This window comes from Cariama cristata, unplaced genomic scaffold (assembly GCF_000690535.1).
Source record: "Cariama cristata isolate BGI_N322 unplaced genomic scaffold, ASM69053v1 scaffold3866, whole genome shotgun sequence".
NCBI classification, from domain to species: Eukaryota; Metazoa; Chordata; class Aves; order Cariamiformes; family Cariamidae; genus Cariama; species Cariama cristata.
Window position 1 is genome coordinate 26,547 of NW_009620218.1, and position 23,745 is coordinate 50,291.

The window sequence follows — 23,745 nt, forward strand, 5'->3', positions numbered from 1 at the left end:
GTGAAGGACTGTAAGTTCCTAATGGCTCATTCAGATTTTATATTTAAAAAATAAGTGAAGATGAATGAGGAAAAATATTAACACTTTTATGAAGGGCTGAAACAAGGTGGCTTGCACTTTGACTTGAAGTTTGGGGTTTTTTTCTTTTATTATTAAAGTATTATTAAAAACAACTTGAGGGAATAATTCAGTAAGGGCTAAGCATCTGTCTAATAGCTTTTCCATGAGACAGGGAAGAAAAAAAAAATTTTCAATAGAAGACAGACACAACTAGGATATCTGTTGTAATACTGTTCCACTAAAATGGTATTAATAAAAAAAAAAAAAAATTAAACCCAACTTTTACTCTTCCCCTGCACCTTCCCTATAACTTTACTGCATAGATCTTGTGATTTCTGGAAGGGAAGTAAGCACTTATTCTCTCCCCTGCCCCACTCTCATACATAGGCTCTTTTCTTTTTTAAATCTCTCTTTTCATTTAAGAATGACACAGCAAACGTTTTTGAGTTACAGTGCTTATTTCCATAAAGCTGTATCCTTGGAAAAAAAAAACCAACAACAAGCAACCTTAAGAAAAATCCTACTGAAGAAATGCAATTCTTCTTTTAAAATACCTAATATTTTGGTTTTAGAGTAGCTATGATATTGTTAAATACCTTTATTTAATCTCTAATTTACAAGGTGAAGATGTTTATATAACTAGATGTTTTTCAGATATATATTCTGTTCTGCTTCTTAAAGCTGAATGATATGGATTAATAGGAAAAGTGTAACTGTTCATAATTTTCCTCTACATAAATGCTAGTATGTACAGTTTTAAAGTATTTCCAAGTATTAAATAGTAATTTAAAGGCTGTAAGAAGCAAGAGAAAAATCCTCTGATGACAAAAGATAATCAGACATCAGATTTTGCTTTTGGTAATCATTTGCACTTTGTTAATTTCCTATATTACAGGCCAACTTATAGCATAACTAGGAAAGATTGAGAGCTGCATATGTTCGAGTTCCGAGTTTCTTTCCGAGTTTATCATATATGACAAAATTATTAGGAGAGGAGCTTCTGAAGGTAGGGAAAAAAGCTTATTACTACAAGCCCAAAACATTATATTCCTTGGCTGCTTCAGCTGACCTTGGTCAAAATTTCAGTCAGCTTAATAACAACATAGAAACACATCACATTTTAGGTAGAAACTGCCTGGAAAGTCAAGCTCAGCACCCACTGCTGCAGTCCGAAGTCCGTGTGAACGTGCTTGATTTTAGGCATATGCTTCTATCCAGTTAATTTGTACTTGGGGTTTTAAATCTATCTACAACTTTGCAGGTAGATAAATGCTATACTCTAGGGAATAGAGATGGACATGAACAAATACTGTCACGTTTGGCTTCAGCTGCTGCACAATTCTCATAGCGTTAAAAAAAAAAAAGATAACAAATGATAACTTTACCAATGGCCTAGTCTAATAATTATTTGTATATTAGTTTGGTGCCAAGGCACTTAAACTGTGTTGTGCTGCACTTAAGTTTGAGGAGTAAATAAGTATGTTCCATTTTAACTTACGTTCATTTGAGATGTATAAGAACATCAGGCTGGTTCTGAGACTTCATTCTTTAATTAATGTTCCCCCAAAATTTTTAATACCCATGTTAAAATTATTTCAAGCATGTATGTGTTTTTTTTCTTTTGTGTTTAATTTATTCCCTGCAAATAAAGAACTGGGGAATGTTTTCTTTGAGTAGATTTGTTTAAATGTTACCAAAAATATTTGTATGCAGAGCATGATCTGTTACACTTCAACTCTTCTGTGTGACTATGTTATGGCAGCAGAATAAAACTGGAAAGTATCCACAGGATGCTCATGGCTTGGTTGTTTGTTTGGGTTTTTTTCCTCTTTAAATTTAACTAGTGGGTAAGCCTACTTTTTTGTTTCATTTGATATCGATTTAAGATTTCATTTTAGTATATTCCTACAGCTAGACAGTTCCCCAGAAATGCTGCTCTACAGCCTTCTCTGAGCTCTAAGTACTAACTTTGCTGTTATTTGGACAATGCCCTAATAGTCAGTGTCTTTTGCCTCAAAGTTTTACAAAGCCATTCATAAGCTTGTGTCAATTATCTTCCTTAGCCAGAGGAAATTTGAGCTAAAATGATAGTTGTTTAGAAGCACTGCCCATAATTTTAAAATAGCCAGAAAAATCACCAGTGAACCACTTAATGCTTTTCACTGAGTAAGTGTAGTGTGAACACTTTGTAGGATCATGGTCCTGCAGGGTTCCTATATACCCAAAACATGTAAAATACAAACAATGACAAATTCTGGTGACACGTATCTGTGTTATTTTTCTTGAATGGGAGGTTAGATGTTCATTTAGTTTAAGCTTGACTGCAGGCAACTTAAGAAAAAAAAAAATATTCCTACTCCCTTTGAAAGTTTATTTCAACCAGTAACACATGTAGGTCTGAACCAGCAAAAGCATGATGGTTGGAAGATTCACTGCTTTCCCCTAACCCCGTCATACTTGATTAGCAGTTCAAAGTTTGTATCCTGAGGATGTGCTTTGTTCTCCTAATGCTAACTCCCTGAAGGAAATTATTTTTGTTACACCTGACACTGGTCTTGAAAAATGTTAACTTTATTCTAAGAATAACAATCTTTAGAATGGAAACAAAATACTAATGCTGCTTTTAAAATAAAGTACAAATCAGTAGATTTCATCACACTCCCCCAAAGAATGACAGCCCTTCAAGAAAATAGTTGGTGTGAGGGATTTTTTTTTTTTTCCTTTTAGCCCAGCTGTCTAAAACTTAGATCAGAAATAAAAGTGAAGTAGCAAGTCTACAACTGAGTGCAGTTGGGTGAAAAGGCATGGCAAGTTAGGCAATATTGCCATCCTCTTATCCCCAGGACCTCTGGAGATCATCTGGTTCAAACCCTTACTCAGAACAGGGCCAACGTGGAGCTGGTTACTCGGGGAACTGCCAGGCTGAATTCTGAACATCTCCAACAGCAATTCCACAACTGCTCCAGACCCCGTTTCTGCATGACCACCCTCATGGTGAAGCTTTTCTTCCTCTATCATGTAACTGCAATTTCTCTTGTGCCTGTTACCTCCTGTCTTCTCGCTGTGCACCTCCAAGCAGAGCCTGGCCCTGCCTTCCCCATGCTCTCCCAGTTGGTGGTTGCAGACCGCAGTATGATCCCCCTTTATCCGTCTCTTCTTAAGGCTGAACAAGCCCAGCTCTCTTTGCCTCCCCTCCTACATCCTCTGCTCCAGCCCCCTAGCTCAGTTGAAGCTACTGGATTGTAGTCAACTTTCTGGTTTGGAAACAGGAATAATTAGATCTACCCAAGCAGTCATGAACCAAACTTCTCCCTGAAACAGCAACAGAGCTAATAAACCTTATTGGAATCACCATGCTGACTGCCAGGAGCATTATTTGGCCAGATTAAGCACTGGCGTCCAAAAGGGTTATTTTTAAGTCCAGCTTAGCAGTGGCTAATTAAACCCAGACATTCATAGATCTTGCTTTGTCACGTGCCTTGTAACAGGATGATGCAGAAAGAACACAGATGCTATAAGCAGCGTGCTCAGGCCCAAGAAGGCTAGCAGTCTAGAGCTTCTGGAAAGAAGTTGGATGACACTTAAAGTTGTATCTTCCTAATTTCATCTTGGTTAGACACGCCTCAGCAGTATACCACAGGTTACCACATAACTCTGACTTAACTAAACAGAGGAACCAGTCAGAGGAACACCGGACTGTAGGAATTATGCCGTAAACAATCAAATCAAGATGTTAGGACTATCCTTCTAGAATACAATGGTCAGGACATCACCTTAAGCATCTGGAAGGTATACACCTGAGCACTTTATTCAGTTACCTTTTATCCAATTAGCCAGTTTCTATTTTTTATAAGCATCTCTGTACAGGATTTAGAGCCCTGATCAGCTGTATAAGCAGGACATTTTATTTACCTTTTAGTATTGTCTTGCAGCCTTTCCCCAGTTGTAGCAAGAACTGGAATCCTGTATCAGCTGCAGCCAGACTGGTATGGATTAGCAGGGAAACAGCTCAGACATTTCTTCTCTGTTGAGGACTACACCAAGTTGTAGTTAAGAGATTTAAACAAAGTATTTGAAGGATGCTGAGTTCATTTCCATCCCATCTGTGCAATTCCAAAGTGACAAGTAATGCATATAGACAATAAATAGAAGTACACTATCCTTTTGTAAATTTTCATTAGCATTTACACTACTAAAAATGTTTATATTTGGGAGTCAGTCATCTTAAAAACACTTCCTGACCCACATAATTAAAACTGACTGGTATATTTACATAAAAAACACAAGGCAGTTCCAGTATTTGTAGAAAATCCATCTGAAAACCCAACAAAACTTGACACAACTTTCTGCTTTTAAGCAGGACTTCAAAACTTTCGATGTTTTTAATTGCAAATTAAAAAGCGTTCTTTATGCCAAGATAATTCAGAGAGGGGAAAAAAAAACCCAACACAACACAACCTCACAAAAGATATAAAATCTTATCCTGGTGCAAGGACGTACATTTCAGCAATAGTAACTTTAAAGTAGCGAAGCCTGCTGAATCAGGCTTGAATAGTTTCTACCAGATAAAGACAACAACCTTATTTCTGTATAGATTTTTTTTTTTACTATACATTTAAGCAAATGTTAGATCATCAAAATTGATTTACATTTTTGTGAAAGACATTTATTGAATTAAAAAAAAACCCCATTACATTCAGCCTTATTATAAATGATTACACGCAAAGAAATGCAAAAAGTGTGTGAAGATTAATAGTCTTAACTGGCTGAATATTTTCAGAGTTTAGATCATTTATGAACCCTTATTTCTCAACTGTACAATAATAAAATTCAAAAAAATATGCTTTGTCTTTTCAGCAATACTACAGTCAGAGGGATTCTGTGCTCATGGCATTAATGGCAGCTCACACTTTGGCAACTATTAGTTTCATGATTTTAAGCGTAGGACTTCCCATATTAGCAACAAGGTGTATGGAGAACAGGAACCTAAACAACAAAAATATATACAAAGAGTTCACTTTGATCCAAAAAGCTGTGGGCCAAAGTTCAAGACTGCAGGCTTAAAAGTACCATTGTCCATGTTGAGGCACCAAGGCTCAGGTTCAGAAGAGCTTTCCCATACAGAAGACAGCTTAACCACACTCGTCGGCACTGCCCGATTCAGAAGCCCCACTGTGGATTTCCAAAGCTGTCGAGCCTCCCAGCTGTACACCTTGGATACCCACTTCCAAGATGCTAGGCCGTCAAGTCAAGACACTAAAGTCAAAGATTTTTTGCAAAGTGAACTTTAGAAATTTTCCTACAGCCTTTGGAGAGATTTTATTTACTATGTAAAGCCACCGAAACAAATATACCTGTAGTCTTTTGTACAAAGTTAAACGCTGAAAAGCTTAAGTATAAAACTACAGTTTAGTTTCTGTACAAGGTAAGATGGGACAAACATCATAAAACCTTAATTAGTTTGTAGTTTCATGAAACTTCCGCATTCCACTTTTCATCACAGCCTCACTGCTGAACGCTGACATTTCATGTCATAAATTCTAAGATAACAAGATTAAAAAACTGATTTGCACAAAAGAAATCTGAAATAACTTTATATACACAACAGAAAGCCTTTTAAAAGTACAAAAATAACATCTATATGCCAATTAGTTACCATGCTTTGACAGTTCTCTGGGTGCCTACACATGCAAGACAGTAATCTAGATTTAGAATAATTCTGCATCTGTAGAATGTATCAGAATATAAAAGACATTAACATGTGACTAACTCTTGTTATTTTCAGAATGGATATGTATTCAAAATATCTTTATAACCAATACCGCAATATTCCAGTCTCTGCATGTATATGTGTAGATAAGCAGCTTTCATCTTACTTGATTTTAAGATCTCCTGCAAGCTAGTAATCCACACTAAAAAGCTACGATGGTTCTAATGAATCTAGTTATACAAAGCAATTCAAAATGTACAAAAACTATAAAAAAGGGAGCATTTATTGCCATGCACAAAACTTAACTATGTTCAACTAAAAACTGCATCAAATGCAGTTTAGTTTTGTTTTTTTTAAAAAAAAGAAAAAAAAAAGATACACAAAGCAATTTACATCAACACTCTTAACATTAGATCAGCAGAATCGGCTCTGACTAAATACCACAAGGGTAAGACACATTCCTTTTGCTGGTGCCTATCAGATCTTCAAATGCATGGGAACATAAAACCAGGAATCTTCATTTCCCACAGTCAAATCAGATCATGAAATCAACTGAAAGAGAGAAGTGTATTAGTTTTCTCCTTTCTCTCAATCCGATTACATACAGCCTCTCCTTTTGCATCAGACTATCAAGAATATACACTCTACTTTTGCTATCACAAAAAACTAAGAACACCCCTACAGCAGACAAATTGCTCTCGTATGCCTTCGCTGATACTGCCACATGCATGCACAGCACGCGGACACAACTACTTCTAGATAGCCGTATATCAACATCCGCAAATGAAGCCACAAGAGAAAGAAAAGTTACTTTATTAACTCCACTAAGTGAACCTCACTCCTCTAGTTCTGTTCTTAGTTTTGGGGAAAGCAAAAATAATTGAACTTGAAAATTTTTTTTTACAAATTACCAACCACAGACTGGACAATAAACCCTTCCTCATGAGTACATTAGATCAGGCCTAATCTTTAGTGCAGCAAACTAAAAGGCAACATTATAACTGTGCTACCAGGAGCACGTACAGAGAAAAGCTATCCATCTTTATCCTCTTTTGCCTTCACTCATTGCCAAAGCTTGCAGGTCTGTAGAGCTTATACAACCTCATCCATTGTTACCTACAAATGTACGTGGTCACTGCATGAATTATAGAGCACCTTGCAGCCAAGGTGTAATTTAAAGCAAATGCATAGCTTTCAGAGAGTAAAAGTCATTAAAAAATTATGATAGCTTTAATTTTATTTCTGCTTACCAAAGAAACTCATAAGAGTAGTAGTGGCATGCTAAGAAAATAGAGTCTGAAGCAGTTATTTTTGAAAGAGGGATACAAATGGGGGGAAAATAAAAAAAGTCAGAGCCATAGTTGAGGTTTATCAGAGCACTAAACTTTCAATACCATATAGGAGGCTATTAAAACTAGCGTAACAGGATGCCATGCCACTTCCTAATCAGCTGAAATAAAAAAACCCCAACCCAACCCAGAACGTTTTCTAAATTATAAAGTCTTTACCTCTTTGACTGTTTTTTTAATGAAGTCTTTCCTGTCAGATAAATCATAACTAGGATAGTTTTCATACACCTAAAAAAAAAATAAAAATAAAAAAACAAAACAAACCTCAAATTACTTTCATTCTATGTATTGTATGAACAGAAGCTTAAATGAAACTGGGGGGAAAATTGGTACTTCTAGTATTACAACTGCCAAAATGCCCTCTGCTAATTATGGAAAGTGACAGGCTTATTTTCCTGTCCTTATTTTGACCGCATAAATATTTAAATATATGTGTTTTTTGTTTGGTCACTGACTAAACCGGTACTGTAACTGTTCACATCAAATTGGAATTCCTAGCTTGCCATGTCAGGCAAATAAGAATTCTCCAATCTTGTCTTGCATGCTCTCTAAGTAGTCAGATACCCCTGCATTAGTGTAGGAAGCTAAACAAATATCAAATCCCAAGGTTTATTTATTTTTTTGGAACAAGTAAAATTGTGATCCTTTCAAGTGACTAAGAGAAGAGTAAATATATTTGAGTACTATTCTGCAACTATTCTTTCGTTAACTGGGTGGGAGAGGACCAAACAAACAAAAAACAGATGCCAACACTGACAACTGATGCAGAATATTTTATTTCAGTGTATCAAATTTCAGACCTCTAGAATGACTATAAACACGACAAAAAGTTAGTACAGAATACAAACATACAGTTTTCTCATAAGAGTAACTTCTGTTAATTCTCTCAAGACAACTTCTTGGAAGTACCAGGAAAACAAACATGCAAATTAATGGACTGTAGAAAATCTCAAGGTAACTATCATCTGTGTTTTGGTCACTTTTCCCCACTTCTCCCTTTTCCGGCCACATGGTCCCTTCCTGGCACCTGTCCTGACAATTAATGGATTCGTTGCTGAACGGATTCAACTCGCTAACTCAGCTGAGAACTATTCATTTTTTTGCTGATAGATGAGAATTGAATGGACTCATAAAGAGAACATATGAAGAGTGAGAGCAAGATGAGCAGGAGAAACAGAGAGCAGGACACAGCCCTCCCCTTCTGACAGTAACAAGCTCCTGCACCGTCTCAAATATTTCCACTTTAATCCATGGCAGTTGTTTTGGAGGCAATACTGCTACTTTCCATGTAGCTAATTTTTCTTTGAAGATTTCCCTTCTAATGTTGGGTATCAGTGTTGCATATCTTCAGATTAAAGCTCTCCTTGTTACAGTGTTAGCAAGTAAATAAATCAATGCAAAACTACTTTGTTTCTGAACCATTGTGCAGAGTACAAACCTCCACTTCTGAAACGATGACAAAAGTCAGTTCGAAGACAAACCACTGCCTAACAAGAGATTACAATATCATATTTGCTTACCTCCTTGCAAATTTGTTTCATTGTGACCTCCTCCAAGTTTGCATTGGCCAGCAAGTTCTTGACAGTTTCCTTAAGTTCTTCATCTGTGGGTGGCTTCTTCAGCTTTTTAATTAAAGGTTCATCATCTGAACTATCCTCAGACTCAGTTTCTAAATATGAAGAATAATTTGAATTGTAATAAAAAGATGTTCAATTTGTCCGCTTTCTTCCTCCAAAACAGAAGCCATCAGAACTTCCCCCAAACATCTGATGCAGATGTTCTCCCTTAAACTAGCCATCTTGCCAGACCATCCATTTCAAACTAAAGCTAATGCTACCACTACTACATTTATTTATGAATCTGCATCGTTATTGATGAACTATCACTTTCTAGAGTACATATTGATTTGTGAACTATGGGACAGATTAAATTAATCTATCAAACTAAAAAAAGGTTTATTACAACAATGCTAAATTGAGGTCTTATGACCCTAAAAAAAGTACTTCTTTGCTTTAAAAAGGTGATTGGATTTTTTTTTCCCCCCAGTAGCCCTGTGCACGAGGATCTTGTAATTTTACAATGCTGTATTACTGAACAAGCCATCAGAAGCACCATGACAACAAATGAACCGAATCATGAAGGAAGTTAAGTGAAGAGGCACGGGACACTCCTGTAGTCTTTTCCAGCAGCAAAAAAATTAGACCAGACTACTGCCAACAAGATAAAATTCAGAGCAGATGCCAAACAATCTAGACAGTGAGCTTACAGAAAGACCTACTTAACATTTTGATTTTTGTACTGCGAACATATACTCAAAACAGAAATGCAGGAAGATTAAAGAAGAAATTATTAATGTATTACATAACTTGCATGCAAAACATATGTAACATTTTATATATATATATACACACACGCCGATGACCAAATAAAGCATACGCACACATACAGAGTCAGCCACACTGCTACTTGCCAACAGCCAATCTGAAAATACACTGAGTTTAGCACAGGCCAGTTTACTCTGTCAAGAAATAAGGCTACGAAAGAAGTTTAGCCTAATTCTATGCCTAAGAGTTTATCCATTCCTTTCCTTAATACACTGCCAAGCAGGGTAATTAATCTGTACTGATGTCTGTGCTATAGCATATGTATGCCGATGCTGTCATTAAATGAAGTATGTTGGCTGTGTGGATATATGCTGCGTTAACAATTCATACTACAATTGTGACACAGATGTGGCTGTTATCTCAGAGGGCCAGAGAATTTAAGGTGGGAAAGGACCTCTGGAGATCATCTGGTTTAAGTGACTACTTGGAACAGGGCCAACATGGAACTGGTTACTCGGGGCCCTGCCAGGTTGAGTTCTGAACATCTCCAACAGCGATTCCACAACTGCTCCAGACCCCGTTTCTGCGTGACCACCCTCATGGTGAAGCTTTTCTTCCTCTAACATGTAACTGCAATTTCTCTTGTGCCTGTTACCTCCTGTCTTCTCGCTGTGCACCTCCAAGCAGAGCCTGGCCCTGCCTTCCCCATGCTCTCCCAGTTGGTGGTTGCAGACCGCAGTACGATCCCCCTTTATCCGTCTCTTCTTAAGGCTGAAGAAGCCCAGCTCTCTCTGCCTCCCCTCCTACATCCTCTGCTCCAGCCCCCTGACCATCTTGGTGACCCTCTGTTGGAGTCGCTCCGGTGTGTCCGTGCCTCACTTGTACCAGGGAGCCCAAAGCTGGACACAGCGCTCCCAATGCAGGCTCAAAAGTGCTGAATATGGAGGAGTAATCGCTTCCCTCAACCTGCTGGCTACGTGCTTGCTGGAACAGCCCAGCGTGCTGTCAGTGCTCCTTATCACAAGGGCACGCTGCTGAACAGGGTTCAAATTCGTTGTCTGCGAGAACCATCTGCCCCTACCCAGGTCCTGTTCGGCAAAGTTGCTTAGAAAGAAACCGGTCCGTCCCCACCCGCACTGCTGCAATCTTTACATAGGTATTAAGAAACTCAATGTAGGTATACCTTTTATGCATATTGTCAGGTATTAACTAACCAATAGCAAGAGGACGCAGGTAGAACCCGTATCTGTGTTATCAAAAACTACATCAAGCTGCTGAACAAAAGACGTATACAGTGGGATGTATACTACTGGATCAATTACACGACTCACATGAACTCAACTACAGAGGCACCAACAGAATTTTGCTAACGTTCTTCCAGCAGAAGGGAGAACTAGGCTGATACTTTCAGTTTATGTGCAAATAAAAAGCATGTATATGTATACAACAGAAATTACATAAAGTATACCCAAACCAAGAACAACTTTTTTTTTTTTTAACTACTGCTGCAAGGAAAGAGACATCAAGTAGCAAGCCAACAATTCACCAAATTTTCTTTCACGATTAGGTGCAAAAGCTTGCTTTCTAATAAGCGTGCCAGTTAAGCTACAAGACAATGTATGATGAAAAGGTTTAAAGCATTTACCTTTTCTAGAACTGTTCTGATTTTTTTTAGTAGTGCTGCTATCTGCCTTCTTGACATTTGCACCCTTCACAGCTTTCTTGGTTTTGGAAGTCGCCTTTTTAGATTTTTCTCTTTTAGATGCTTTCCTAGGGGGCTATAAAGAAAAACACAGAAGATTAAAATGATAGTTTCTACTTCAACAATCCATAACTCTTTTCCACAATGGAAATTATAATTTCTGTCAATACAATCTAAATCAGCAGATTTAATTACTACATTTTACTAGCAATTTCTACCCCTATACCATAGAGAGAATATGTCCACAGAGAGCATTCCTACATTCCTTTAAATTCCACATTGTCCTTCTACATGGACTTTTAAGCTCAAACAGCTAGAACCTTTTGATACTAGTAGTTCGGTCGTGCTACAACTTTCCATTCACGATTACTTATAATTAGCTTATAAAACCACTTTAAAGATGTTCCTTTAAAAAAAGGAATTACTTCTAGATGCTATAGCTCTCTAAGACTACATGCAGCTAATTATTTTTGCACTAGTTGAGAACTACATTAGCTAATCCATAATTTGAGCAATTATTTTTGCACTAGTAAACCAAAAAAATTATTGCATTAAGTTAACATCAACAGAAGAAACTGGGAACATAAACACATACAGTATACACCTATCAGTGCACTGCATTTTTGGCACAATTTAAATGTGTGCTTAACATGCAAAATCTTTAGATAGTACTTCTGACAAGGCTGAAAACTTTCCTCACGAACAAACATGGAACATTGACCAGGAATAAACCATACTTCAGAGAAAGAACACCATGAAACAAAGCAAATTAACTAACAGTAGTTACTAAATTCATCATCTAAACAATTAAGATTAGTTCATATCACTTCTAACTGCTTCTCCCATTAGTACCTGATACAACTCATGGAACTAGTATTTAATAAACCAGATTATACTTATTTATATTGGTTTGCTCAGTTACAGTTGCACTCGTTCTGCAGTGTTAAACGAAGGATAAAGACCTTCACTGTTGAAATTCAGAATACACTCAAGGATCGCCCTATTTGTAAATAAATGTTTGTAGCTTTTAACTTGTCAGCTCTCAAGTTTCTGCTAAAGATCCATCACCAGATATAAACCCAGAAGTTAAACCCAGCACTCACATTTCTGGTTTTTATAAAAAAAAAATAAAAAAAATATTTTTGTGTGCTCCCCCAGCACACAAAAATATTTCAGATATCTTTTGCTTCCAGGTAACTGAGATTTTTGTTTGTTTGTATTGTTTAAAGAAAGTGTTGCAATCGAGAGAGACATGCAACTCTGAGGACAATCTACTCCAGTCACTCCACGCCTAAGATTCCAATGGAGTTGAGGCAGCAAAGCAGATACGCTGCCTACATCCTTCCACCTGTAGTATATGTTAAATAGGGTGTCATAAACCTAACTTTTTTTTTTTTAAACGCTGCAATCTTAAAGCTGAACAAATGCAGGCATTTCCCATTTCACCAATTCCTATATTCAAACTAATTTGACATACTAGTGTTTTGATAATAATTAAGCTTCTACTTCATACAAGTCAGCTTCAGTTTCCAAAGACTTCAGTCCACTCAGCTATTGCCTGGCAGACACATCTAACTCCTACCTTCGGAAAGAAGGCAAAGAAGACCCAGTTAGATCAATGGTATTTACTGCGAGGGTTTTTTTTTGTTTATTGGATTTTTTTTGTTCGTTTGGGGTTTTGTTTGTTTGTTTGTTTCCAAATAACTGAGTACTTGAAAAATTTTCAAAAAGACAACTCCTGCCTCTGAAAGCAATATTCCTCTCCTCACAGTAGGAAGACTGTTCTGCTGAAGAGATGAACAAATATAAAATTAACTTTTAGCATTTCAGCCCTCTTTCAATTTGCCATTTGTGGAGAAAGAGGCAAACCAAGAATTAAGTTTGTTTCATGGAGGCACAGGGAATTTCCTTGAACCATCTTTTAAAAGTAAAACTATCAAAATGACAGTGACAAAACGAACTATTCAAGTTACATAATTTGGCCTTTCAACAAAAGGTTTTTGTTACTATTTTCTATAGCTCAGACTATTTACTTAACAGCCTGTCACACTTCCACTGCAACAGACAGAATGTAACCCAAATAAATAACGGTCTTGCATTACACCAAAGGTTCCATAGCTTACATAAAGAATTTCCTTGGACAGCAACAGTTAACTAATTGCTGTTTGTTGCAGGGCTCTGATTAAGGCTAAAAAGGCAGTCCCATCTAAATCAAAATATAGGACAAGATTGAGCCTGTAGCTCCTTATCATTTCTTTTTTCCAAGCTTCAGACATATGGACAAACCAGCATTCATTGTGTATATAAAATCAGCTGTATGGTTGTACTGGCCCTCCACGTTTTGTGTCTATTCTGTGAGTAAGTACAGGGCCGAAAGGGAATGCACAGGGAAAGGTATTTCGCATTTAAGTACAAAGTTCATCTTATTTCTCTCCTACTATGCAAGGCTAAAAGAAGCTTCAGAGAAAACAGAGAAGAACAGAAAATACAGTGAGATGAGAACACTTTGGAGATTGCAGGGGTATTTGTAAGGCTGCTTACAAATGTTGCTCACTTTGTCTTTGCTATCCAAGACACAGAACCCTAGAAGAGAGACTAGGACATAAAATCCAGGATAAATATGGAACCAAGATTCAAAACCAACACAACCAGGTAGGTCAGGGACCTCTACTGAATCAAAAGTTAGAAGTCCTAGGTATCCAATCAAACCCTACACAAAAAAATAGATAGATAGATATTGGGAATTTTTAGGAAGTTACAATAAAGTCATCACAGGATGATACAAGAAATGCAATCAATTATGTTTGAAATCCTGGTTGTCCCAAAATGACATATAGCAAATGGCTTTATAAGGTGCATATATACATCCAAGAATCAGAACTTTTGCCTTTTATCTTACAGATTCTCTCTAATGCACTAAGAAATTATGAAAGTCTCTTTTAAATTGCAGGTGCGTTCCCTTTTCTTTCAAACCATTCATTCAGTTAAACATCACTTACCCCCAACTCTGTGTGTTTCAAGAATTACCAATTGCTAACAACCACATATAGACAAGTTGCAGACAAGTGTTTTTAGCCCCATGTTGAAAAAACAAAAAAAAACCTCGTTACCTCATCTTCACTTTCTTTTTCTTCTGAAGAGTCATCCTTTTCCTTCTTTTCATCTTCTTCACTACTGGATTCATCTGACAAGATCTCTGGGCACTTGGTGCGTTTTGATTTTCTTGTTGTTCCAGTGCTACTGCGTTCTTTTTTGCCACCTTTGCTTGGTGTTTTTTTGGACTTTGGCAATGGCTGAAAGACAGGGATGTGTGTAATCCAAGTAAGAATACAAAAGTGAATTTAAAAAAAAAAAAAAATTCCTTCAAATCACATCAGAGAACAGTAAACAGAAGTCTCTAAGTCTTGATAACAAAACCCAGGACTATTTTATGTACTACCCTTAAGCCACAACATTTTGCAGTAAGCAGAAATTCATTACAGAGATGGAGCAGAGTAAAATGAAATTTCAGCTCTAAGCTAAGCACCCCTTCGACTCCCCACACCAAACAAATCTTCAAAGTTTGGGGGTTAGGGAAGGGAAGCAAGAACAAACAATCTAGAAAGAACCTTTTACGTACCTATGCCCTCCCAACCCATAAAAGCAAGCTTTTTCTTCTGGTAACAAGTTAGCTGACCACTCTTCAGAAGACTTAAAGGCAAGAATTCTCTCATATCTTACGCAAAACTGCATTTTTTTGTTACTCAGCACTAGTGTCCCTAAGGCAGCACGCAGACTCCTTGTTCACATCACTTACCAGTATTTACTGGGAATAAATTTAATTTCCTGAGCAACAGTTGATTTAAGTATTGCTTTTCGATTAAAAACTGAAAGTCCAAGAGGATTAATAACAGAGTTTAGTAGTCTTGGCAGCTGAATTTAGTGTGCTAGCATATACTAGTTAAAGCAAATTTTCCTAGCCTTGTAACCGATTCCATTTTGTGATGACCAAATGTGATGACATACACTTGCCAATTTGTAGCATACCCAGGTAACATCTGACAGTTTATTTTCCTGTCCTTTCAGGTTTTATTTCCTTGCTCTGACATCTTTATCCCTCCCTTTTCTTTCCTACTTATATATTATGTCTATTCCCCTTCATTCACCCACAAAGCAGAAGCTACTTATGGTAAGTGGGTATGAATATCTCTAATTAGCTCCGTGTGTTGACCACATACACTTTTGTGTGCTAACAGTGGCTAATGGGTCCCTTGACATGTAAGCGCATAGTTTCTCTCTAAGTCCACCCCCCACCATGGATGCCTGCGGGAGTAGAGCTACTCTCTGTCCAGAAGCAATTGCTACTTCAGTAAGTTAGAACAGTAATTGTATCACTACTGGTAACAAGCAACTAATAAGCAATACAGACAGTTGCATTTTTCATCAGAACAGAGCTACAAAAGCCAGCATAGCAACCCGCATCTCACCTTGCCTGAAGATTTCGGATGCATTAAGAAGTTTAAGATTCTGGTTACCAGCTCACTATTAACTCCTGATCTTTCCAAGTCGAGAACTTCACAGATACTTTTCAACATTGCATTTCTAAATCTGCATAAAAAAAACCCCACAACTCAGAAAAAAGATTCAGTATCACATCCTAAACAATCACTCCACATTTGACTGCGAGCAGCTGCTATGTGGTTTGTGTCCGCAACCTGACGATAGACATGAATATATACACTTAGCTGTGTTTCCAGTCTTATTTATAGTTAAGCAAAGAACCAGCACCATATTACATAAAGCGAAATAAATCAAAAATCCCAAATCCACGTGTGTAAAGTAGGATATACAATAAAAGTTATAAAATCTTAGTTAAAAAAACATCTTCCCCAGAATCTCTCCTATCTACCACACTGGAAAGAATCAATCTTGGAAAATAAATCCAGTGGGTACAAGACTTGAACTCTAAGGGAGCAGGGGGTGTCCCTTTATTTTCTCTGGTTCCTTACGCCTTTACGGAAGTACCTCTCATAAAGACAGAAGGTTGAGAGAAACTCTGACACCCACCCCTTTACTCCAAAAGGATCTTGAATCAATTGTCTCATGTTATCATTAGTTCCATCAGTATTGAAGAAAAATGGAGAGAGTCAAATTCTGTGGGGGTATGACATCAGAATGCAAGCGTAATGAGATTCTGTAAACAAAATAAAAAACCCCCTATTTATTCTACCTGTTACCTCCCTTCAAATGTTTAAGCTTTCCTCTCCACTCATTTTGTACAATGCTGCCTGAAAAGTGGATTTCATCGTCTGACTGTTTCTCACAAGTTTAATAGCTATTTCTGGTAATCAAAGTCAAAGGAAACTTATTTTTCATTGTTTATTTAAAAAGTCAGTTCAACTATTTCACGGTGGCTACTTCTTTAAAGCAGCATTTAATTTCAGACTGTCCCTTTAAACTGACAGACTTTTAAGGGGGCAGAACAACTTTGCTCTCCCATGTTTTAGGGCATGGGAACAGGAAATCTTAACTGGCTTGGCGCATCTCCCTGCCTCAAAGTATAGTTCATCCACCATCCTTCCAACAATAAAGTAAACTCTTTCAATCATTTTTCTAGACAAGGTTATAAAAAAAATTGTGCAATCTTAACATGCGGAGAGCCTTCCTGTTTAGCTTTTGGGGATACACTGAATACTTGTAAGGTATTCCTGCTAAATCAAAAGTCAGTCTCCTGCATTTTAAAAGACAACAATACTACAGAATTACAACCACTTAACTTGTCAACAGATTTAAAAACTGCATAGCATGGAAGCTTCTGTTTCAGACTTTCAAGACCCTGTATAACTGAATTTAGGATTTTATGGTTCTATTGCTGCTTTAACTAAAATTCCTTACGACTTGTGTTACGCGTGCCATTTGTCCTTGTATTTTAACTTAGGTTAGAACTAATATATACAAAGAATAAATATCACCCCCCTCAAATCCTTTCATATTTTTAATGCTTTGAAGGTACATGTGCAGGTAACAGCAAACATAATGTACTAAGGATTAAAACCAAATTCAAGTGTGGAATAAACAAGTGCACACAAGTTTTGAGTCAGTAACTTTCATAGCAAATAGTTTTGACTTATAAAATCCAAGAACTCTAATCCACACAGCAACCTCAACCGTCATTCTTTTTAGTTTATAATCTGAACAGTAAGATTCTGCAAAACAAATTTTGTCCTTTGTTCACCTTGTTCAATGCTGTTAAAACATGATGACATGCAAGTGTACAGTGTGGGTAGAAGTCAACCATGTAGTCAGAATAAATTAATAATCTAATCAGCAGTGTTTCATACATAGCTATGAAGAGCAGCAGAACTTAGCATATTAGCAAAAGCACACAGGGCTCAGTACCTTGATATAATAGTGACAACGCAACCGGTTTTCAGAATATTCAGTGAAGACTGAAGAGTAACAAAACTTAACTAACAGTTCTTTCATATGGAAAATACGACAAAAATGTACAAAAATACTTTATTTTGCGACCTTTTGCGGTCAAAACCCCCATCCTGAGACAGTTTGGCCTGTAAATTCACATGTATTTGACAAAGCCTACTCCTAGAAAACCGTGTAGTGAGGAAGGAAGACTTGCAAATTCCAAATTCTGGAAGCCTTCCCACTATCAACAAACTGACACTAAAAAAAATATGATTTAGAATCAATTGTGTAGAAGTTATTAGTTCTTTCATCTGTTACAACTAGCTGCACAAACATACAAGGGCATTTTTAAACCCTTTCAGTCCACCCAAAACCAAAAGCAGCTTCCCCTGTTAACAGAAAAGCAGCTTACGTGGGGAGACAGTAAAAAAGAAAAAAAAAAGAAAGAAAGAAAAAAAATTTGTTAGACCAGTTGCTACTGCAATTCCAGAAATAAGACTGTATGTCTGATATATAATGAGCAGAAATGGCTTCGATTCTGAAGGAGGAAGGTTTTGAGGCATAGAAGGATGCAAGTTTGCACCATGAATAGAGCACAAGGTATTCACAACACTATGCTTGCCCTGGGGAAATGTTTTCGTCTCACTTGGCAGAAGAATCTGCTAGTTAGCATGCAATAGTTACAGCCAGGACTGCAGAAACTGTGAATAAAATGTTCACAATTTAATTCTTTTTTAATACATTTCAAGTTGTGTTAAGAGGTCAGTTTGTGTGATTAAAATGAGCTCGGTAACAGATCATAGAGCTCTAGGAAACAGCCACTCAGCTTAAAGTTTAAATTTAAACTGAAGTAAAATTTCGAAAATAAAAAGGAATGTATAGCATGAGTCAAGCTATGTTAAGTAGCAATAGAGATCATTACTTTTTTAACATTTCTTCCTTCTTTTTGTATTGGTCACTTCCTTTTTCAAATGGGAACCCGCTGAACTGCCCCACATTCTTCTTTAGGGAAGCAACCTAGAACAGAACACACAGATTACTTTCCATTGCAAGTAGTTTAAAAGATTTCATCCAATTACGTTTGTTAACTTTTCAGACAAGAAAAATCTCTTCTAACATTTAGCTTTCTCTTGACAAAGAGTTAGACTCTGAGTTATAACCTACACGGATTATGCCTGCGTTTATCTCATGACAGCCAAACTACAACAATTAAATTCTTGTGATCTTAGTACTTTTAATAATTTACTAGGTAAAATCACCTGCCATTTCAAGCTTGTTTAGAATGTACTGCATGATTGTTTACACAATTACAATCATACGAAGCCTGTTGCATGATTTGTACCATGTAATTTGTTACAGAACAGTGAACTCTATTTTTACTATATGATCTGCTAAAGCAGATTTGCTTTTCTAAAGTCTTAAATAGGACCACGATTGTATTTTTGAACCTTTTCTTTAGCGTGACCAACTTCTGCATTTACATACCACCCAATTTACAAGTTCTACCATTACACCTGCAGTCTGAACAGGGTTGAACTTTAGTTGCAACAGCCCTTATAAAGGAAAAATTGCTGCCATCAAGATCCCAAATATATTAAGTTCCTTGTTTTCACTCCATCTCCTTTTACCAAAAAGAAGTTCAAAAACACCCCCAAATCTGTGATTCTTCTGAGATCTTTTTAACACTATCAAGAATAATTTGAACTCACTTTCAATAGTTCTACAAATTTTGTTCTGGTGTTTCTCCATTAGTTTATAATTTTACCAAAGCTAAGCTCCTTTTCCAAAGAGAATTATCTTTGTCCAGCACCTAGAGAAAATTTGCAGATGGTATGGGTATGTTTTATTAAAAACGTTAATTATGATCCAAAGCACATACCGAACGTGCATACAAGACAACATCTGATCTTCACTATATTAAACAGCATTCCGAGTTCCCAACAAATCTGACTAAATATAGTTTTGGATGAAACCATACCAACATATTTCCAAGCAAATAAATATATTCTCGTATCTTTCGACTCAAACCACCGGGACGCTGCAGCAACCCAGCTGGACTTTCCAACAAGTTTATGTTCAAAAGACTAAACGTAGGAGGGCAGTGCAAAGCGGGGTTAGAGTTGCAACCAAGTAAGCGGTGTGGGAGGGAAGGGTGAGAGCTGTATTTCAACAGCAGTTGTGTCTAATTAGTATGATTTAAGAATGTTAAGTATCAATTTACAATTATATCATTTGCACATAATTATGAAACTGCGAATAGTTGTGTGTCTAATAGCTGATTAGATTATTTATTATTGATTACTAAATCAATTATTAACAACAGTGTCACTGAGCTGTTAGTTTCTTAGTAGTGTGCTGCATAATCAATAAAGGGTACAGTCTCTTAAATCAGTTATGTCTCAGATCTGCAATCTAAAGTGGGAAGGATGGACTCTGAGGTCACGTTATCCCAGTACCTCCACCCAAAGACGGTAGAAAAGCATTACTGGTTTCATGCAGGGTAAACAGACACAGTTTGACATCTTCCACAGTAAAGCCACTTAAATCACAAAGTTACACGGTTCTGTCATTGTACCTTTCCTACCAAACAATTACATTCTACTGCAGGACAATCCAAAAGTTTGCAAAACTCTGTACGTGCCGAGTCAGAAATTCTCTAGTCTGGTTTATTGCCATACCGAATAAATAGCATAATTCATGGATGCAGGTTTTAACGAATATATACTGTTCCTTTTCTGAATACTTAAGGCAACGGATCTTTCTTTGCCATTTAAACAAGCACCGCATTCACAGCAGTAGTCTGAGATATTACAGCCAGCACGCATGTGTACTAGTACTATTCAGTTCCTGGTTTCTGTGCTAGCTGTTTGAGTTTCCAAAATACACAAAGAGATTAAAAACAAATTTAAGGCACAATCACCGATACATAAATGGCTCCAAGAAAGATTTGCTATTATATTTTCTTTGAGTTTCATTCTTAAATATAGAAATGAGCATATCAGTTTTTAACTAATATTTTAATTGTCATAGATAAATGTGACAAAAAACACTATTAAGATTTTACATATAATGTAGTTTTACTTTCTCCTGCTTTATGCAAACCTAAAGGAGAAACTGCCTAGGTAACTAGCAACATATTAAAACCCACTAACAGGTTTCAAACACAAAAGAAACAGAAGAATCAAGAAAAAGCTATGTTGAACAAAATAACTACATGGAGTATTTTGACTATAATCCGCATGTCAGTGGCTTTTAGCATGTGAACCATAAATTATTTCCTACTCATCCTCATAAGGCAAACCACCCCTCTCCCCATTAAAAAAAAAAATTAAAAATATATATTCGAGCAGATTTACAATTCACTACACCTTTCCATAGGATTTTTATAGGGAGAGTGCTTTACAGGAGTTAGAAAAATTATGGGCTTGCTTAACTAGTCCTGCAATATTAATTTTCTAAGTAGTTTGTAATAAACGACACTTAAGAAGTAGATCCACACGTGCAAATGTAGAAAACTATACTACAAACATTTTCACTACGCATGAGAACTAATAGATATACAAGATTGATTTTAAGTTCTTACAGTGCCTGGCCTGTTGTAGAGGAGTTTGTGCAGGTTCCTAAGTTCGTCTGTCTTCTTTTTACTCAGAAAGAATTGTATCCTTTCAATTTCACAGAGTTTTTGTCCTTTTCCTGAAACAGTTAAAATCAATTACGCTACTCATCACATTCATATTTACCTATGTGTTTATAACTTGAAATATCTACTTTTAAAAAAACAAACAACGAACTTATTTCAGAATAGCATCAGACATTATAATAGGTCAAATATTAAGCAGGCCTTTTCCTATCAACTAGGCATCCTGACAGTCTCTTTATTTTCCTTACTAGATACTACCTAGACCAGGGTACAAGGACTTGGCATTTTTTATTCTAGCTGCTCCTGCCTTTGTAGTCACGGCTAGGTACTAAAGATCCTATTCCAGGGAAGTTTAAACATTGTGTAACTTTTACAGTTTAAATTGATGCTACAGAATAAAAGAGTTTTCATGTAACTATAATAGCCTTACTATTTTAAAGTGGATCATGACTCTTAAGTTAGGTCTCATCTACAAGAAATTAAAATTTGATCTTTTAAGAGGTTTTGTTATCATTCCCAGCACTTACAATTCTTATGTGAGAGGACAAGCTTACCCGGTGTAATTGTAAAAGGTTCCTTTTGCAACGAGGAAACTTGCATGGTCAGTCGGTCTACCTTCTTTTTCTCCCTTTTTCCTTCAACAATGAGACTCTTTTCTGCAAAAGACAGTTTCCTTAAACACAATATTTTTCACTACATGAGCAGATTCGACTGTAGTGACAGGCAATACAACACCACATCTTTGAAATGGCAAACCAAAAATAGATAGTGATACAACCAGGTACTATGACACCTTCAAACCTTTGGCTAATAGGTCAATGGGAGTCTCTGGAGCTGCATATGTAAGAGCTGTCTCTGTTTCTTAACCACAATCCTGTATCTAACTTAACCTTGAAGGCAAGACTGTGCATTTCCCAAAGGGAACCTCACTCCATGATGGAAACTGCAGCACTATGCATTTTCAGAAACCCATCCTTCTCTCACTTCATTGCCTTTCAGCGGTACAGAACTGACATTGTTGGCATAGTCTCCTTCTGGGACCCCACAGGCCCACTTTAGCGCTCTTGGGGAGAATATTACCATCAGATGGGCAAAAGGAGAGTCCAGCATGCCTGCACACACTTTCTCTTCCCACTACTGGACTGGAGGTCCCCCACATATCAGCAAGCGAGGTAGAAGCACAAGAACAACCTCTTTTCTTTCTATTACCTTTCCTAAAGACAAACTTCAGCTCTTTTAAGAATCCAAGACCATCAGTGGCTTGGTTTTCACCATGCCATACTGCAGCTCTACTTCCATGGATGCTTTCATTTGCAAAATAGGTGCCTAGAGATTTCACAACGGAAATCAACATTTCTGCGTAGTAGTTCCTTCATCACAACTTGTATTCCTTGACTACCCTCTTCAATTACATGCCACAATACAAAACCTGCCTCACTTGCTTGTCCTAAGATATCACCACAATTTTTATTGACAAAATTAGTCAAATGGAATATCCTCTCTCCAATATAATTAAATTTTGGTACCCAGTAAATTAATTTACAGTAGTTAACCAAAGACATCTGTATTGTTTCCAAAGCCACTGCAGAGATTTTTCAAGTTTCTCTCTTTTAAATATGGATTGCTTCAGAGCGTTATTAGCAAAAAAATGATTCTTTTTCGGATATGCATTTTTATAAAAATAATTTGATAAAGCACACTACCTCTTATAATCATCTAGAACTTCATACAACAACAAAAACCCCTAGCGTAGGAATCCAGGATGCTGGCAATTCCTTTAATCTTTCCTGAGGAACATCAGCATCACTGTTTCTAGTGTTGCCTGTTATAGTCTACTGGGAAGCAATTATGATCCATGAGACAGATGTACCATGGAAACTCCTAAACAATAATTGTACAATTAGTTGAGATCACAGCAGACTGCATTCAGTAAGCTTGGCATTTTTTAAAGGACAATTTATTCACTGGAAAAACAAGTACCCTTTTCTTCTTCCTCCTCCTCTTCTTCCTCTTCTTCATCTTCATCACTTTCCCCAGCTTTTTTTTCAGTTTCAGGTTTTTTCTCATCTGCTTTTTCAGACGACATTGTATCTTCTTTTGATGAAACAACCGAAGACATGGTGTATGGTTCTGTAAAAAGCAGTCAGGGAAACCACCATCAATGCAGAATTATACATGAAAAATACAGGAATCTTGCTTTTTAAAAAAATTTTCTTATATGGTAGAAGTAATGTCATAGTGCTCATATTGTCATTGTGCACATTCTTTAAGACACTAAAGTATTCTGCATACACACAATACATAATTTTTTTCAGGAGTTGCCATCCTTTACTGGGTTTACGTGGCAAGGTTCTGGTAGCAGGGGGGCTACAGGGATGGCTTGTAGGGGGAAAGAAGGGGGAAAAGTTAGTGCGCAACAGCAACTGCAGCTAGAGAGGGGAGTGAGAATGTGTGGTAGGAGCAGCCCCGCAGCCCCCGGTGAGTGCAGCAGGAGGAGGAGGTGCTGCAGGCCCGGAGCAGAGATTCCCCCCAGCCCCTGGTGCAGCCCACGGTGAGGC

The 23,745-nt window shown here is 37.1% G+C and overlaps 1 protein-coding gene across 1 annotated transcript; it reads right to left on the bottom strand.

Moving 5' to 3' along the window:
* Positions 1-4,643: 4,643 nt before the first annotated feature.
* Positions 4,644-23,310, bottom strand: DEK (DEK proto-oncogene). The gene is made up of 10 exons (XM_009701529.1): positions 23,168-23,310; positions 21,742-21,843; positions 21,131-21,240; positions 18,470-18,564; positions 15,612-15,732; positions 14,256-14,438; positions 11,089-11,221; positions 8,640-8,788; positions 7,279-7,347; positions 4,644-6,322 (listed from the first exon to the last, which is right to left on the bottom strand). Exons 1-10 carry the CDS (start codon positions 23,304-23,306, stop codon positions 6,311-6,313), a joined length of 1,113 nt encoding a protein of 370 aa, XP_009699831.1. The 5' UTR covers positions 23,307-23,310; the 3' UTR covers positions 4,644-6,310.
* Between the last annotated feature and the right edge of the window lie 435 nt (positions 23,311-23,745).